The sequence below is a fragment of the Anomaloglossus baeobatrachus genome, chromosome 5, assembly GCF_048569485.1.
Source record: "Anomaloglossus baeobatrachus isolate aAnoBae1 chromosome 5, aAnoBae1.hap1, whole genome shotgun sequence".
Taxonomy (NCBI): domain Eukaryota; kingdom Metazoa; phylum Chordata; class Amphibia; order Anura; family Aromobatidae; genus Anomaloglossus; species Anomaloglossus baeobatrachus.
In genome coordinates, this window is record NC_134357.1 from 447,082,530 (window position 1) to 447,100,502 (window position 17,973).

A 17,973-nucleotide genomic window follows, 5' to 3' on the forward strand; every position below is an offset into this window, starting at 1 on the left:
AGGATCAGTAGGTATATGGTGTGTGGGGTCCTGTACTGTGAGGATATGAGGTGTCATGTGATCCCTATGTACGGGGTCTCCTGATGTGCCCGCTATTACAGATCTCGCCCCCCTCCTCTCGGTTCTCCCCCCGGTTTCCCCTCTTTCAGTACCGCGAGAGTTCGGGCTTCGGAGGCGGAGTGATCCGAGCGCATGACCGACAGCGAGCGGCGGGGCCCGGCAGGTAAGATTCCGGCACACCGGAGCCACCGAGATCCCGGAGCGGGGCCACACCCGATCCCCAATATCACCCACCTGTTATCAAGCGCCCCAAATATACCTCCCCATCAGCCTGCCACCTCACCCATCAGCCTGACACCTCACCCCTCACCCATCATCCTGACACCTCATACCTCACCCATCAGCCTGACACCTCATACCTCACCCATCATCCTGACACCTCATACCTCACCCATCAGCCTGGCACCTCACCCCTCACCCATCAGCCTGACACCTCATACCTCACCCATCAGCCTGGCACCTCACCCCTCACCCATCAGCCTGGCACCTCATACCTCACCCATCAGCCTGACACCTCACCCCTCACCCATCAGCCTGACACCTCATACCTCACCCATCATCCTGACACCTCATACCTCACCCATCAGCCTGGCACCTCATACCTCACCCATCAGCCTGACACCTCACCCCTCACCCATCAGCCTGACACCTCATACCTCACCCATCAGCCTGACACCTCATACCTCACCCATCATCCTGACACCTCATACCTCACCCATCAGCCTGACACCTCATACCTCACCCATCATCCTGACACCTCATACCTCACCCATCAGCCTGACACCTCATACCTCACCCATCAGCCTGACACCTCATACCTCACCCATCAGCCTGACACCTCACCCCTCACCCATCAGCCTGACACCTCATACCTCACCCATCAGCCTGACACCTCACCCCTCACCCATCAGCCTGGCACCTCATACCTCACCCATCAGCCTGACACCTCACCCCTCACCCATCAGCCTGGCACCTCACCCCTCACCCATCAGCCTGACACCTCATACCTCACCCATCAGCCTGGCACCTCACCCATCAGCCTGACACCTCACCCATCAGCCTGACACCTCATACCTCACCCATCAGCCTGACACCTCACCCCTCACCCATCAGCCTGGCACCTCATACCTCACCCATCAGCCTGACACCTCACCCCTCACCCATCAGCCTGGCACCTCATACCTCACCCATCAGCCTGACACCTCACCCCTCACCCATCAGCCTGGCACCTCACCCCTCACCCATCAGCCTGACACCTCATACCTCACCCATCAGCCTGACACCTCACCCCTCACCCATCAGCCTGGCACCTCACCCCTCACCCATCAGCCTGACACCTCATACCTCACCCATCAGCCTGGCACCTCACCCATCAGCCTGACACCTCACCCATCAGCCTGGCACCTCACCCCTCACCCATCAGCCTGGCACCTCATACCTCACCCATCAGCCTGACACCTCACCCCTCACCCATCAGCCTGGCACCTCACCCCTCACCCATCAGCCTGACACCTCATACCTCACCCATCAGCCTGGCACCTCACCCATCAGCCTGACACCTCACCCATCAGCCTGGCACCTCATACCTCACCCATCAGCCTGACACCTCACCCCTCACCCATCAGCCTGACACCTCATACCTCACCCATCAGCCTGACACCTCATACCTCACCCATCATCCTGACACCTCATACCTCACCCATCAGCCTGACACCTCATACCTCACCCATCATCCTGACACCTCATACCTCACCCATCAGCCTGGCACCTCATACCTCACCCATCAGCCTGGCACCTCATACCTCACCCATCAGCCTGACACCTCATACCTCACCCATCAGCCTGGCACCTCATACCTCACCCATCAGCCTGACACCTCACCCCTCACCCATCAGCCTGACACCTCATACCTCACCCATCAGCCTGGCACCTCATACCTCACCCATCAGCCTGACACCTCACCCCTCACCCATCAGCCTGGCACCTCATACCTCACCCATCAGCCTGACACCTCACCCCTCACCCATCAGCCTGACACCTCATACCTCACCCATCAGCCTGACACCTCACCCCTCACCCATCAGCCTGGCACCTCATACCTCACCCATCAGCCTGACACCTCACCCCTCACCCATCAGCCTGGCACCTCACCCCTCACCCATCAGCCTGACACCTCATACCTCACCCATCAGCCTGGCACCTCACCCATCAGCCTGACACCTCACCCATCAGCCTGACACCTCATACCTCACCCATCAGCCTGACACCTCACCCCTCACCCATCAGCCTGGCACCTCATACCTCACCCATCAGCCTGACACCTCACCCCTCACCCATCAGCCTGGCACCTCATACCTCACCCATCAGCCTGACACCTCACCCCTCACCCATCAGCCTGGCACCTCACCCCTCACCCATCAGCCTGACACCTCATACCTCACCCATCAGCCTGACACCTCACCCCTCACCCATCAGCCTGGCACCTCACCCCTCACCCATCAGCCTGACACCTCATACCTCACCCATCAGCCTGGCACCTCACCCATCAGCCTGACACCTCACCCATCAGCCTGGCACCTCACCCCTCACCCATCAGCCTGGCACCTCATACCTCACCCATCAGCCTGACACCTCACCCCTCACCCATCAGCCTGGCACCTCACCCCTCACCCATCAGCCTGACACCTCATACCTCACCCATCAGCCTGGCACCTCACCCATCAGCCTGACACCTCACCCATCAGCCTGGCACCTCATACCTCACCCATCAGCCTTGCACCTCATACCTCACCCATCAGCCTGACACCTCACCCATCAGCCTGACACCTCATACCTCACCCATCAGCCCGGCACCTCACCCCTCACCCATCAGCCTGGCACCTCATACCTCACCCATCAGCCCGGCACCTCATACCTCACCCATCAGCCCGGCACCTCATACCTCACCCATTAGCCCGGCACCTCACCCATCAGCCTGACACCTCACCCCTCACCCATCAGCCTGACACCTCATACCTCACCCATCAGCCTGGCACCTCATACCTCACCCATCAGCCTCATACCTCACCCATCAGCCTGACACCTCACCCCTCACCCATCAGCCTGACACCTCATACCTCACCCATCAGCCCGGCACCTCACCCCTCACCCATCAGCCTGGCACCTCATACCTCACCCATCAGGCTGACACCTCACCCCTCACCCATCAGCCTGGCACCTCACCCCTCACCCATCAGCCTGACACCTCATACCTCACCCATCAGCCTGGCACCTCACCCATCAGCCTGACACCTCACCCATCAGCCTGGCACCTCATACCTCACCCATCAGCCTTGCACCTCATACCTCACCCATTAGCCTGGCACCTCATACCTCACCCATCAGCCTGACACCTCACCCATCAGCCTGACACCTCATACCTCACCCATCAGCCCGGCACCTCACCCCTCACCCATCAGCCTGGCACCTCATACCTCACCCATCAGCCCGGCACCTCACCCCTCACCCATCAGCCTGGCACCTCATACCTCACCCATCAGCCTGGCACCTCATACCTCACCCATCAGCCCGGCACCTCATACCTCACCCATTAGCCCGGCACCTCACCCATCAGCCTGATACCTCACCCCTCACCCATCAGCCTGACACCTCATACCTCACCCATCAGCCTGGCACCTCATACCTCACCCATCAGCCTCATACCTCACCCATCAGCCTGACACCTCACCCCTCACCCATCAGCCTGACACCTCATACCTCACCCATCAGCCCGGCACCTCACCCCTCACCCATCAGCCTGGCACCTCATACCTCACCCATCAGCCTGGCACCTCATACCTCACCCATCAGCCCGGCACCTCATACCTCACCCATTAGCCCGGCACCTCACCCATCAGCCTGACACCTCACCCCTCACCCATCAGCCTGACACCTCATACCTCACCCATCAGCCTGGCACCTCATACCTCACCCATCAGCCTGACACCTCATACCTCACCCATCAGCCTGGCACCTCATACCTCACCCATCAGCCGGGCACCTCATACCTCACCCATCAGCCTGGCACCTCATACCTCACCCATCAGCCTGACACCTCATACCTCACCCATCACCCTGACACCTCATATCTCACCTGACATCTCATACCTCACCCATCACCATGACACCTCACCCATCAGCTTGACACCTCATACCTCACCCATCAGCCTGACACCTCACCCCTCACCCATCAGCCGGGCACCTCATACCTCACCCATCACCCTGGCACCTCATACCTCACCCATCAGCCTGACACCTCATACCTCACCCATCACCCTGGCACCTCATACCTCACCCATCACCCTGACACCTCATACCTCACCCATCAGCCTGGCACCTCATACCTCACCCATCAGCCTGGCACCTCATACCTCACCCATCAGCCCGGCACCTCATACCTCACCCATCAGCCTGACACCTCACCCCTCACCCATCAGCCTGACACCTCATACCTCACCCATCAGCCTGGCACCTCATACCTCACCCATCAGCCTCATACCTCACCCATCAGCCTGACACCTCACCCCTCACCCATCAGCCTGACACCTCATACCTCACCCATCAGCCCGGCACCTCACCCCTCACCCATCAGCCTGGCACCTCATACCTCACCCATCAGCCTGGCACCTCATACCTCACCCATCAGCCCGGCACCTCATACCTCACCCATTAGCCCGGCACCTCACCCATCAGCCTGACACCTCACCCCTAACCCATCAGCCTGACACCTCATACCTCACCCATCAGCCTGGCACCTCATACCTCACCCATCAGCCTGACACCTCATACCTCACCCATCAGCCTGGCACCTCATACCTCACCCATCAGCCGGGCACCTCATACCTCACCCATCAGCCTGGCACCTCATACCTCACCCATCAGCCTGACACCTCATACCTCACCCATCACCCTGACACCTCATATCTCACCTGACATCTCATACCTCACCCATCACCATGACACCTCACCCATCAGCCTGACACCTCATACCTCACCCATCAGCCTGACACCTCACCCCTCACCCATCAGCCGGGCACCTCATACCTCACCCATCACCCTGGCACCTCATACCTCACCCATCAGCCTGACACCTCATACCTCACCCATCACCCTGGCACCTCATACCTCACCCATCAGCCTGACACCTCATACCTCACCCATCAGCCTGGCACCTCATACCTCACCCATCAGCCGGGCACCTCATACCTCACCCATCAGCCTGGCACCTCATACCTCACCCATCAGCCTGGCACCTCACCCATCAGCCTGGCACCTCATACCTCACCCATCAGCCTGACACCTCATACCTCACCCATCACCCTGACACCTCATATCTCACCCATCACCCTGACACCTCATACCTCACCCATCACCCTGACACCTCACCTATCAGCCTGACACCTCATACCTCACCCATCAGCCTGACACCTCACCCCTCACCCATCAGCCGGGCACCTCATACCTCACCCATCACCCTGGCACCTCATACCTCACCCATCAGCCTGACACCTCATACCTCACCCATCACCCTGGCACCTCATACCTCACCCATCAGCCGGGCACCTCATACCTCACCCATCACCCTGGCACCTCATACCTCACCCATCAGCCTGACACCTCATAACTCACCCATCACCCTGGCACCTCATACCTCACCCATCACCCTGACACCTCATACCTCACCCATCAGCCTGGCACCTCATACCTCACCCATCAGCCGGGCACCTCATACCTCACCCATCACCCTGACACCTCATACCTCACCCATTACCCTGACACCTCATACCTCACCCATCAGCTGGGCACCTCATACCTCACCCATCAGCCTGACACCTCATACCTCACCCATCAGCCTGACACCTCATACCTCACCCATCAGCCTGACACCTCATACCTCACCCATCAGCCTGACACCTCATACCTCCCCCATCAGCCTGGCACCTCATACCTCACCCATCACCCTGACACCTCATACCTCACCCATCAGCCTGGCACCTCATACCTCACCCATCAGCCTGACACCTCATACCTCACCCATCAGCCTGGCACCTCATACCTCACCCATCAGCCCGGCACCTCATACCTCACCCATTAGCCCGGCACCTCACCCATCAGCCTGACACCTCACCCCTCTCCCATCAGCCTGACACCTCATACCTCACCCATCAGCCTGGCACCTCATACCTCACCCATCAGCCGGGCACCTCATACCTCACCCATCAGCCTGGCACCTCATACCTCACCCATCAGCCTGGCACCTCACCCATCAGCCTGGCACCTCATACCTCACCCATCAGCCTGACACCTCATACCTCACCCATCACCCTGACACCTCATATCTCACCCATCACCCTGACACCTCATACCTCACCCATCACCCTGACACCTCACCTATCAGCCTGACACCTCATACCTCACCCATCAGCCTGACACCTCACCCCTCACCCATCAGCCGGGCACCTCATACCTCACCCATCACCCTGGCACCTCATACCTCACCCATCAGCCTGACACCTCATACCTCACCCATCACCCTGGCACCTCATACCTCACCCATCAGCCGGGCACCTCATACCTCACCCATCACCCTGGCACCTCATACATCAGCCTGACACCTCATAACTCACCCATCACCCTGGCACCTCATACCTCACCCATCACCCTGACACCTCATACCTCACCCATCAGCCTGGCACCTCATACCTCACCCATCAGCCGGGCACCTCATACCTCACCCATCACCCTGACACCTCATACCTCACCCATTACCCTGACACCTCATACCTCACCCATCAGCTGGGCACCTCATACCTCACCCATCAGCCTGACACCTCATACCTCACCCATCAGCCTGACACCTCATACCTCACCCATCAGCCTGACACCTCATACCTCACCCATCAGCCTGACACCTCATACCTCCCCCATCAGCCTGGCACCTCATACCTCACCCATCACCCTGACACCTCATACCTCACCCATCAGCCTGGCACTTCATACCTCACCCATCAGCCTGACACCTCATACCTCACCCATCAGCCTGGCACCTAATACCTCACCCATCAGCCTGACACCTCATACCTCACCCATCAGCCTGACACCTCATACCTCACCCATCAGCCTGACACCTCATACCTCACCCATCAGCCTGACACCTCATACCTCCCCCATCAGCCTGGCACCTCATACCTCACCCATCAGCCTGACACCTCATACCTCACCCATCACCCTGACACCTCATACCTCACCCATCAGCCTGACACCTCATACCTCACCCATCAGCCTGACACCTCATACCTCACCCATCAGCCTGGCACCTCATACCTCACCCATCAGCCTGACACCTCATACCTCACCCATCAGCCTGACACCTCACCCATCACCCTGGCACCCCATACCTCACCCATGAGCCTGACACCTCATACCTCACCCATCAGCCTGACACCTCATACCTCACCCATCAGCCTTACACCTCATATCTCACCCATCAGCTGGGCGCCTCATACCTCACCCATCAGCCGGGCACCTCATACCTCACTCATCAGCTGGGTGCCTCATACCTCACCCATCAGTGTGGCTCCTCATACCTCCTGCATACCTCTATCTTGTACCTCATAGCTCACCGTACTAAACGCCATGCCTCCCTGTTCCTGCTTGGTGTCTCATAGCTTACTCTTCACCTGTCCCTTCACTATGCCTCCATACATTACTTGCCCCGCTGCCTCTCACACCACTGCTGTCTTCACACCTTATACCTCACTTTAGTGAGTACTTTGTAGCCCTGTAGAAGCGATGCCTCTCACCTCACCCTTGCTCGCTGTACCTCAGATCTAAATGTATTACTTTATGCCTCGCACCGCACCACTGCCTGCTGTACCTCACACTTCTTTAGATCTACATATTTTACTTTATGCCTCGCACCGCACCACTGTCCGCTGTACCTCACACTTCTTTAGATCTACATATATTACTTTATACCTCACACCGCACCACTGCCCGCTGTACCTCACACTTCTTTAGATCTACATATATTACTTTATACCTCGCACCGCACCACTGCCCGCTGTACCTCACACTTCTTTAGATCTACATATATTACGTTATGCCTTGCACCGCACCACTGCCCGCTGTACCTCACCCTTCTTTAGATCTACATGTATTACTTAATGCCTTGCACCGCACCACTGCCCGCTGTACCTCACCCTTCTTTAGATCTACATGTATTACTTTATGCCTCGCACCGCACCACCGCCCGCTGTACCTCACCCTTCTTTAGATCTACATGTATTACTTTATGCCTTGCACCGCACCACTGCCTGCTGTACCTCACCCTTCTTTAGATCTACATGTATTACTTTATGCCTCGCACCGCACCACTGCCTGCTGTACCTCACCCTTCTTTAGATCTACATATATTACGTTATGCCTCGCACCGCACCACTGCCTGCTGTACCTCACACTTCTTTAGATCTACATATATTACTTTATGCCTCGCACCGCACCACTGTCCGCTGTACCTCACACTTCTTTAGATCTACATGTATTACTTTATGCCTCGCACCGCACCACTGTCCGCTGTACCTCACACTTCTTTAGATCTACATGTATTACTTTATGCCTCGCACCGCACCACTGCCCGCTGTACCTCACACTTCTTTAGATCTACATATATTACTTTATACCTCGCACCGCACCACTGCCCGCTGTACCTCACACTTCTTTAGATCTACATGTATTACTTTATGCCTCGCACCGCACCACTGCCCGCTGTACCTCACACTTCTTTAGATCTACATGTATTACTTTATGCCTCGCACCGCACCACTGTCCGCTGTACCTCACACTTCTTTAGATCTACATGTATTACTTTATGCCTCGCACCGCACCACTGTCCGCTGTACCTCACACTTCTTTAGATCTACATGTATTACTTTATGCCTCGCACCGCACCACTGCCTGCTGTACCTCACACTTCTTTAGATCTACATGTATTACTTTATGCCTCGCAACTTTCCAGAATTGTGACATTTTTCGCTGCTCCTCCTCTGCCCTGCTCTGCCTTGGCTGCCATTGTGATGCCCCATCCTCTGCCCTATTTGACTGCGCCTTTTGTTTAACCTGTTCACAGCCATGGCTGACTCTCTCTCCACCGGATCCAGGAGGCAGTTTCCCAGGATCAGTAAATCCAGAGCTTCCACTCAGCTGCAGTTCTTGGCCTCAGACTCGGGTAAGTGTCCGCTCCTCCTGCTCTGCTTGGCCGCTCATGTAACTGCTACCACGGTCATATTAGCTTTGGCTGTGTCGCCTCCTACTGACATTTTGCAGTGACACTGTACAGGGCCCCGAGTAACAGTATTTGGTGGTCCCCAGTATACATGATGCTCTAGTTACACTGACAGCTGCTACACCCTGGTATATACATTTCCACTGCCAGTGAGGTATTCCCGATGATGCAGGTGGTGCAGACTTCGGTGACACATTTATTACTATTCATGATTGATTCTCCTATAGTCTTGGCGCTGTGGGCACAACACAGATCCCTCCGGTACATCTTCAAAGGGCCGTGACGTGAATGCCCAGGGCACAGCTCTGCCCAGGCTGTCTTGGATGCCGTCATGCTTTGATATTGCACCCAGGAGACCCCTTTTTCATTTCCATCGGCTGCTCAGAAATAAACCCAGCGTTGCTATAGTGCAGATTTACAGACTATTGCAGTCACTATGTCTATTAGCCATAAACCCAAGTATTTGCCAAAAGGCTACGATATTTGGGCTGCAGTCACGTCTGTCACAACCCTGACAATGGGCATTGGTAGCTTGTCTTTGCAAGAAGGAAACAAAGTAGGTGGAGCGTTCTTAATCCCATTTTAATATGAGGTTCCCCTTTAAGATCTGCAGAGATATAGGTGTCGGTGCCCTTTAAGAGTTATTTTTGATGTGTTTGTAGCGCGCTAGGTGTGATCGCTCTCCCGCAGTAGGTGATAATTCCCGCGGAGGAAGAGGGATGGTTTCCAAGCTGAGATGTATAATCAGCCAGGGAATAATGGGGGAGATGCTGGGAGTGCAGCGGCGGTGTGGTACGTCGAGTTCTGTAGGGAGTATTTGTTCGGTATTTTTTTTTCCGCAATGAAATCCTTTTTTAGGGCTGATTATTTGCAGATTTCTTCATCGTTCCTATGGGAGACCCAGACCATGGGTGTATAGCTTCTGCCTCCGGAGGACACACAAAGTACTACACTAAAAAGTGTAGCTCCTCCCTCCGAGCATATACACTCCCTGGATAACCAAATATAGCCAGTTCAATGCTTTGTGTTCAGGAGGCACACATCCACACATGCATTCTCATCTGATTTTTGATTTTAAAGAGTTTGAAGAAAAGCGGATCCAAGCCTGGACCCCCGGCATGTCCCTTCTCACCCCACTGTGTCGGCGGTGTTGTTAAGGTTGATTTCAGGGCTGGAGCCTTACATGCCGCGCTCCTTCACCATCCCTCGGGCTCTGGCTTGAAGTGGGAGCCAGCACGGTTCTCACTGCCTTGCAGGAGACCGGTCTCCATCCGCAGCCCTTTCAGGATCCTGCCAGATGGAGCACTCATCCCTCAGGGACCTGGCCCTGCGTCTCACAAGCTAAGTAGTTGAGACGTTATTGTCGGGGGGTCCCTTGCACTTTATTGTTGGAGAGAGTGTGTTATTTACCTTTTGTGACATTTCCGGCCGGTTCTCTGGTTTTCACCTGAGAACCCCGCCGAGGGTGCCTGCGCGCCGGCCGCATTGTAAAATTTAGACCCCGGCTTCGCCTGAGGCCTAGTTTCGTTTTCACTGCCCCTGCATGTCAGTCATGCAGAGGGACAGTGCGGCTCCGCCCACCGGCCGTTCGGCACAGGGGAGGACACTCCTCTCTGAGGAGATGTTTCCCTCCCCTGTATATCTCCTTGGCCCTCCGGATCCCGCTCTTTGACTAGGCCCCGCCCCCTCTCCTCGCTCCGACGCCATTTTATCAGCGTTCTCACACCGATCGGCGCTGGCTGCAGCATCTCTGCTAATCTGTCTGGGGGTCCGAGCTGTGGGATCCGGAGGGCACACAAACGGTCTGGTAAGCCACAACCTCCGGTTGTGGACCTTCTTATACACTCTTTGGGGGTCATTCTGGCTCAGAGCCCCCACCTCAGCAGCATGTCTCACACTAGGAGCAAGGCTGCAAGGCTGTACTCAATATGCACTGCATGTAAGCTCGTACTGCCTGAACCGAGCACATATCCACATTGTGATGCCTGCTCTAACATGGTGGTGCCTCAGCCTGGAGTCTCCCCAGTGGTCCCTCCGGCTGCTCCGGCCCCGGTGTCTGAACCCCCGGCTTGGGTAGAATCCTTCTCTAAGTCTATCTCCCAGTCCTTTGCCGACTCCATGGGAGAGTTGTCCCGGACTCTGCTGAGCATGCATCAGCCCCCTTCTCAGGGCGCCTCTGCTGCTACGGCTCGCTCTGCAGAGCTCACAGAGGATTCTTCATCTGCTCCCAGACCCCGTCCTCCTAAAAGGAGACGCAGCGTCCCCTCTCCTTCCTCGTCCCGCGGCTGTGATTCACGAGCTGACTCGCAGGACGAGGAGGATATCTTTTCTAGGGGCTCGGACGCTACCTCCATGTGCCCCATTGATCTGACCGAGGGTGACGCAGATGTTAGTGATTTGATTGCGTCCACTAATTCTGTACTGGACCTCAATCCGCCAGTATCAGAGGAGCAACCCTCTCTGGCAGAAAAGCACCAGTTTACCTTGCCTAAGAGAACAAGGAGTGTGTTCTTTAACCACTCCAGTTTTCAGGCCACTGTGACCAAGCCCAGGGCCTGTCCTGACAAACGCTTCCCAAAGCGTGGTTCTGATGACTGTTTTCCTTTTCCACCAGAGGTGGTCAAGGAGTGGGCTCACTCACCTAAGGTAGACCCTCCGGTGTCTAGACTCTCAGCCCGGACAGTTGGCTGATGGCACCTCACTTAAGGATCCCACTGACCGCCAGGTTGACCTTCTGGCCAAATCTGTATATGAGGCGGCAGGGGCCTCGTTCTCCCCATCTTTTGCAGCAGTGTGGGCTCTCAAGGCCATCTCTGCTTCTCTGGAGGAGATGCATTCCCTCACTAGGGACTCTATGCCTGAAATGGTTGCCTTAACTTCCCAGGCTTCAGCCTTTTCATCCTACGCCATGTCTGCCATGCTGGAGGCTTCTCAGCGCACTGCGGTGGCTTCGGCTAATTCCCTCGCTATCCGCAGGATCTTGTGGCTTCGAGAGTGGAAGGCAGACGCTTCTTCAAAGAAGTACCTGGCTGGGCTCCCATTTGTTGGGTCCAGGCTGTTCGGTGAACAACTGGATGAGATTATTAAGGAAGCTACTGGCGGGAAGAGTACTTCCTTGCCACAGACTAAAACCAGGAAACCTGTCCAGGGCAGGAACCAGTCGAGGTTTCGTTCCTTTCGTTCCTCTAACTGGTCGTCCTCTAAGCCCTCGGCCTCGTCCACTAACTCAGCCAAGGACCAGAAGCCTAACTGGCGCACGAAGCCGCGTCCTCAGAAGTCCGCAGGAGCTGCTGCCACCAAGGCAGCCTCCTCTTGACTATCTGGCCGAGCCAGCAACGTCCTTGGTCGGTGGCAGGCTCTCCCACTTTGGCGACGTGTGGTTTCAACACGTCTCCGATCAGTGGGTGCGGGATATCATCTCCCACGGCTACAGGATAGAATTCTCTTCCATCCCGCCAAACAGATTTTTTCTGTCAACTCCCCCCTGCTCCAAGGCCGCCGCCTTCTCTCAGGCTGTGGCATCCTTGCAGGCCAACGGAGTAATTGTACCGGTTCCCGCCCGGGAACGGTTCAGAGGTTTCTACTCAAATCTCTTCCTAGTCCCCAAAAAGGACGGTTCCTTCCGGCCCATCCTGGATCTCAAGCTTCTCAACAAGCATGTTCAGGTGCGGCATTTTCGCATGGAGTCTCTGCGATCAGTCATTGCCTCAATGACCCAAGGAGATTTCCTGGCATCCATCGACATCAGAGATGCCTATCTGCATGTGCCAATTGCAGTCTCACACCAGTGTTGGCTACGTTTTGCAATCGGAGAGGAACATTTCCAATTCATGGCTCTCCCCTTCGGGTTAGCCACGGCCCCTCGAGTATTCACCAAGGTCATGGCAGCAGTGGTTGCGGTTCTGCACCTCCAGGGGTTGGCAGTGATTCCTTACCTGGACGACCTTCTAGTCAAGGCTTCATCCAGTGCAGACTGTCAGCGGAGTGTCTCGCTCACTCTCGCCACTCTTGTTCAATTCGGGTGGCTTGTCAATCTGCCCAAGTCCACTCTGACTCCGACCCAGAAACTCACGTACCTAGGGATGCAATTCGAGACTCTGCCGGCACTTGTCAAGCTGCCCTTAGTCAAACAGCAGTCCCTCCATCTGGCGGTGCGCTCTCTGCTGAGGCCCCGCCGTCATTCCATCAGGCACCTAATGCAGGTGCTGGGTCAGATGGTGGCGTCAATGGAAGCAGTTCCCTTTGCCCAGTTCCATCTGCGTCCTCTGCAGCTGGACATTCTCCGCTGTTGGGACAAGCGGACTTCTTCCTTGCACAGGTTGGTGGCTCTGTCGCCACAGACCAGGAGCTCTCTTCAGTGGTGGCTTCGGCCTCTCTCTCTGTCTCAGGGACGCTCCTTCCTGGCCCCGTCCTGGGTGATCCTCACCACGGATGCCAGTCTATCCGGCTGGGGAGCAGTATATCTCCACCACCGAGCACAGGGCACTTGAACTCCGTCCGAATCAGCCCTCTCGATCAATGTGCTGGAAATCAGAGCTGTGCTCCTAGCTCTCGTAGCCTTTCACCACCTGTTGGCGGGCAAGCACATTCGAGTCCAGTCAGACAACGCGACAGCGGTTGCCTACATCAATCACCAGGGCGGGACTCGCAGCCGCCTGGCAATGTTGGAGGTTCAACGCATCCTTCAGTGGATGGAGGACTCCAAGTCCACCATATCCGCAGTCCACATCCCAGGCGTAGAAAACTGGGAGGCAGATTATCTCAGCCGTCAAACCGTGGACAGCGGCGAGTGGGCTCTGCATCCGGCAGTGTTTCGGTCAATCTGCCGCAAGTGGGGCACTCCGGAAGTGGATCTAATGGCATCCCGGCACAACAACAAGGTCCCGGTTTACGTGGCTCGCTCCCACGATCCTCAGGCCTTTGCAGCGGACGCACTGGTTCAAGATTGGTCCCAGTTTCGTCTGTCTTACGTGTTTTCCCCTCTAGCTCTCTTGCCCAGAGTCCTGCGCAAGATCAGAATGGAGGGCCGTCGGGTCATCCTCATTGCTCCAGACTGTCCCAGGCGAGCTTGGTACCCAGACCTGCTCCATCTGTCCGTAGAGGTGCCGTGGCATCTCCCGGACCGCCCAGACCTTCTCTCACAAGGTTCGTTTTTCCGCCAGAATTCTGCGGCTCTCAGATTGACGGCGTGGCTCTTGAGTCCTGAATCTTGACGACTTCTGGCATTCCTCCTGAAGTCATCTCCACTATGACTCGGGCTCGGAAGTCTTCCTCGGCCAAAATTTATCACAGGACTTGGAGAATTTTCCTATCCTGGTGTCGTTCTTCCGGCCATGCCCCTTGGCCTTTTTCCTTGCCGACCATCCTGTCCTTTCTACAGTCCGGTCTGCAGCTAGGACTATCCCTCAATTCCCTCAAGGGACAGGTCTCGGCTCTGTCAGTGTTGTTCCAGCGGCGTATCGCCCGGCTGGCTCAGGTGCGCACCTTTATGCAGGGCGCATCTCACATCATTCCGCCTTACCGGCGGCCTTTGGATCCCTGGGACCTTAATCTGGTCCTCACGGCCTTGCAGAAACCCCCCTTTGAGCCTCTTAGGGACGTTTCTTTGTTTCGTCTTTCACAGAAAGTCGTCTTTCTAGTGGCCATAACTTCCCTCAGGAGAGTCTCTGATTTAGCTGTGCTCTCTTCGGAGTCACCTTTTTTGGTTTTTCATCAAGACAAGGTGGTTCTCCGTCCGACTCCGGACTTTCTCCCTAAGGTGGTATCTCCTTTCCACCTTAACCAGGACATTTCATTGCCTTCCTTTTGTCCGGCTCCTGTTCATCGCTTTGAAAAAGCGTTGCATACTTTAGATCTGGTGCGGGCGCTCCGGATCTATGTGTCACGCACCGCTGTTCTTAGGCGGTGCACCTCTCTTTTTGTGCTGACCACAGGTCGGCATAAGGGCCTCTCGGCTTCTAAACCGACCCTGGCTCGTTGGATTAGGTCGACCATTTCTGATGCCTACCAGTGTACTCAAGTGCCTCCCCCGCCGGGGATCAAGGCACACTCGACCAGAGCTGTCGGTGCCTCTTGGGCTTTCAGGCACCAGGCTACGGCTCAGCAGGTCTGTCAGGCTGCCACTTGGTCTAGTCTGCACACCTTTTCGAAGCACTACCAAGTGCATGCTCATGCTTCGGCAGATGCGAGCTTGGGCAGATGCATCCTTCAGGCGGCTGTCGCCCATTTGTGAAGTTAGGTTTCGCCTACTTCTCAGTTTTCTGTTTTTCCCACCCATGGACTGCTTTGAGACGTCCCATGGTCTGGGTTTCCCATATGAAAAAAAAGAGAATTTTGTTTACTTACCGTAAATTCTTTTTCTTATAGTTCCGTAATGGGAGACCCAGCACCCTCCCTGTTGCCTGTTGGCAGTTTCTTGTTCCGCGTGTTATCACCGGCTGTTGTTGGTTTTTGCTCTTTCTCTACTTGTGGGTGGCTATTCTCCTTCAGCTTTTGCACTAAACTGGCTATATTTGGTTATCCAGGGGGTGTATATGCTCAGAGGGAGGAGCTACACTTTTTAGTGTAGTACTTTGTGTGTCCTCCGGAGGCAGAAGCTATATACCCATGGTCTGGGTCTCCCATTACGGAACTATAAGAAAAAGAATTTACGGTAAGTAAACAAAATTCTCTTTTTTTGCTACATTGTGACCAAGGATGGTAACATTTTCCAAATATGAAAAAACCATGAAGGTACACCAGCTCGCCACAAGCACGGAACATCACTCTGAACCGTGAAGACACTGAATGTCCTGTCTGATCGTGAATCTTCTCTCCTTGTGTATTTCCAGGAGGCTATTTCAACCGGAGGACCGTTCAGAAGAGATATGCCAGGCCCGAAAGCCGCGAGCTGCGAGGAATACCGGTAAAAGTGGGATAGCTTCCGCTCTTGTGTCCTTGGGAGAGAAGTAGGGGAGAGGCAGCCATCATCATTGTAAATTCCAGGGAGATACAGAAGCAGCTGGCTCTCCCCTCCGGGTTAGGTTATGCAAGTTTCAAAGGCAAACACAGGACCACCGATCTTACTCTAGAGGGGTTTCAGGCATCTATGCTCTTGCATGGACTTGCTTTCAATTTGAAACACAGGAAGACATTACCTCCTGTCAGCCATATTGTCTCATATTAGACTAATACGTCTGTCACTGCATCTGCAGGTAAAGGCGGACATACACTGTGGATAGCTGTTGGCTACATTTGCCCATGCACGTACATGCATGCCCAGTCCTGCTAAGCGTGCGTAGGAAGAGCAGTGACCACTATGAGCCACCTCTGTCAGTGGCCTATCTCCCAGGGAAACAATAGGATCGGACGTTGAAATGTTTAAATGCCCAAATTTTGTTTACTCTTCTGACATCACCTGTTGGGGGAGAGACGGGAGGCTCCAAAAGATTATCAGTCTGCCCCACTGAAATTGTATGTTCTGCCAGCTTTACACTTGTATTTATATGGTTTATATGTATTGTTCAGCCTTGGGGAAATTTCCAACAAGCAGCTTTCTGAATCCTATCAGTGTGTACTATGCATACTGTTGAGATTCTACTCCGCTTTCTGGTTTTATTGGCCATCACTTGACCATAAGTATGCAATTTGCCTTATCGGTTAGGTGGGCTTTACACGTTGCGACATCGCTACCGATATATCGTCGGGGTCACGTCGTTAGTGACGCACATCCGGCGTTGGTAGCGACATCGCAATGTGTAAATCCTAGGTGCGACGATGAACGAGCGCAAAAGCGTAAAAAATCACTGATCTGTTTCACGTCGTTCATTTCCATAATGTCGTTACTGCTGCAGGTACGATGTTGTTTGTCGTTCCTGCAGCACCACACATCGCTGTGTATGAAACCGCAGGAACGACAAACATCTCCTTACCTGCGTCCACCAGCAATGCGGAAGGGAGAAGGTGGGCGGGATGTTATGTTTTGCTCATCTCCGCCCCTCCGCTTCTATTGGCCGGCCGCTTAGTGACGTTGCTGTGACGCGGAACGCACCTCCCCCTTGAAGGAGGGATTGTTCGGCAGTCACAGCGACGTCGCCGACCAGGTATGTGCGTGTGAAGCCGCCGTAGTGATAATGTTCGCTACGGCAGCAAGCACCAGATATCGCATGTACGATGGGGGCGGGTGCTATCGCACTTGACATCGCTAGCAATTGCTAGCGATGTCGCAGTGTGTAAAGCCCGCCTTACTGACTAGATTCTCATCCACCTCTCTCAATGACCTGACCACTGGTGATGACCACTCAAACCATCAAGTGAAGCCAAGTCCTAACAGTATGCATATTGCACACTGTAACCCCTTCACGACTGAGGACGTACTAAATCATGAAGGGGTAATCACCGGTGGCTGCTGCGGTGAGCCGGCAGTGATCCCTGCACATGTCTGCTGATTTAAATAGCAGACATGGGCGGATGTCAGGCATGAGTCCACGATCCTCTCGCACCTGTTAACCCCTTAGATCGCGCTGTCAAAATGTGACAGCACGATTTAAATGGCCGCGGCGGGGAAATCGCCTTTCCCTGCTGCCATTTTTAGGCCCCGTGACGCGATCACA

The 17,973-nt window shown here is 55.1% G+C and overlaps 1 protein-coding gene across 1 annotated transcript in view; it reads left to right on the forward strand.

The window, feature by feature from the left end:
• Positions 1–137: 137 nt before the first annotated feature.
• ZNF512B (zinc finger protein 512B) overlaps positions 138–17,973 on the forward strand; it is a 113,848-nt gene continuing 96,012 nt past the window's right edge. The window contains exons 1-3 of the mRNA XM_075350469.1: positions 138–223; positions 9,227–9,325; positions 16,213–16,286. Of these exons, the coding sequence (XP_075206584.1) occupies positions 193–223; positions 9,227–9,325; positions 16,213–16,286 (204 nt within the window). The 5' untranslated portion in view covers positions 138–192. The remainder of the gene's footprint in view (positions 224–9,226; positions 9,326–16,212; positions 16,287–17,973) is intronic.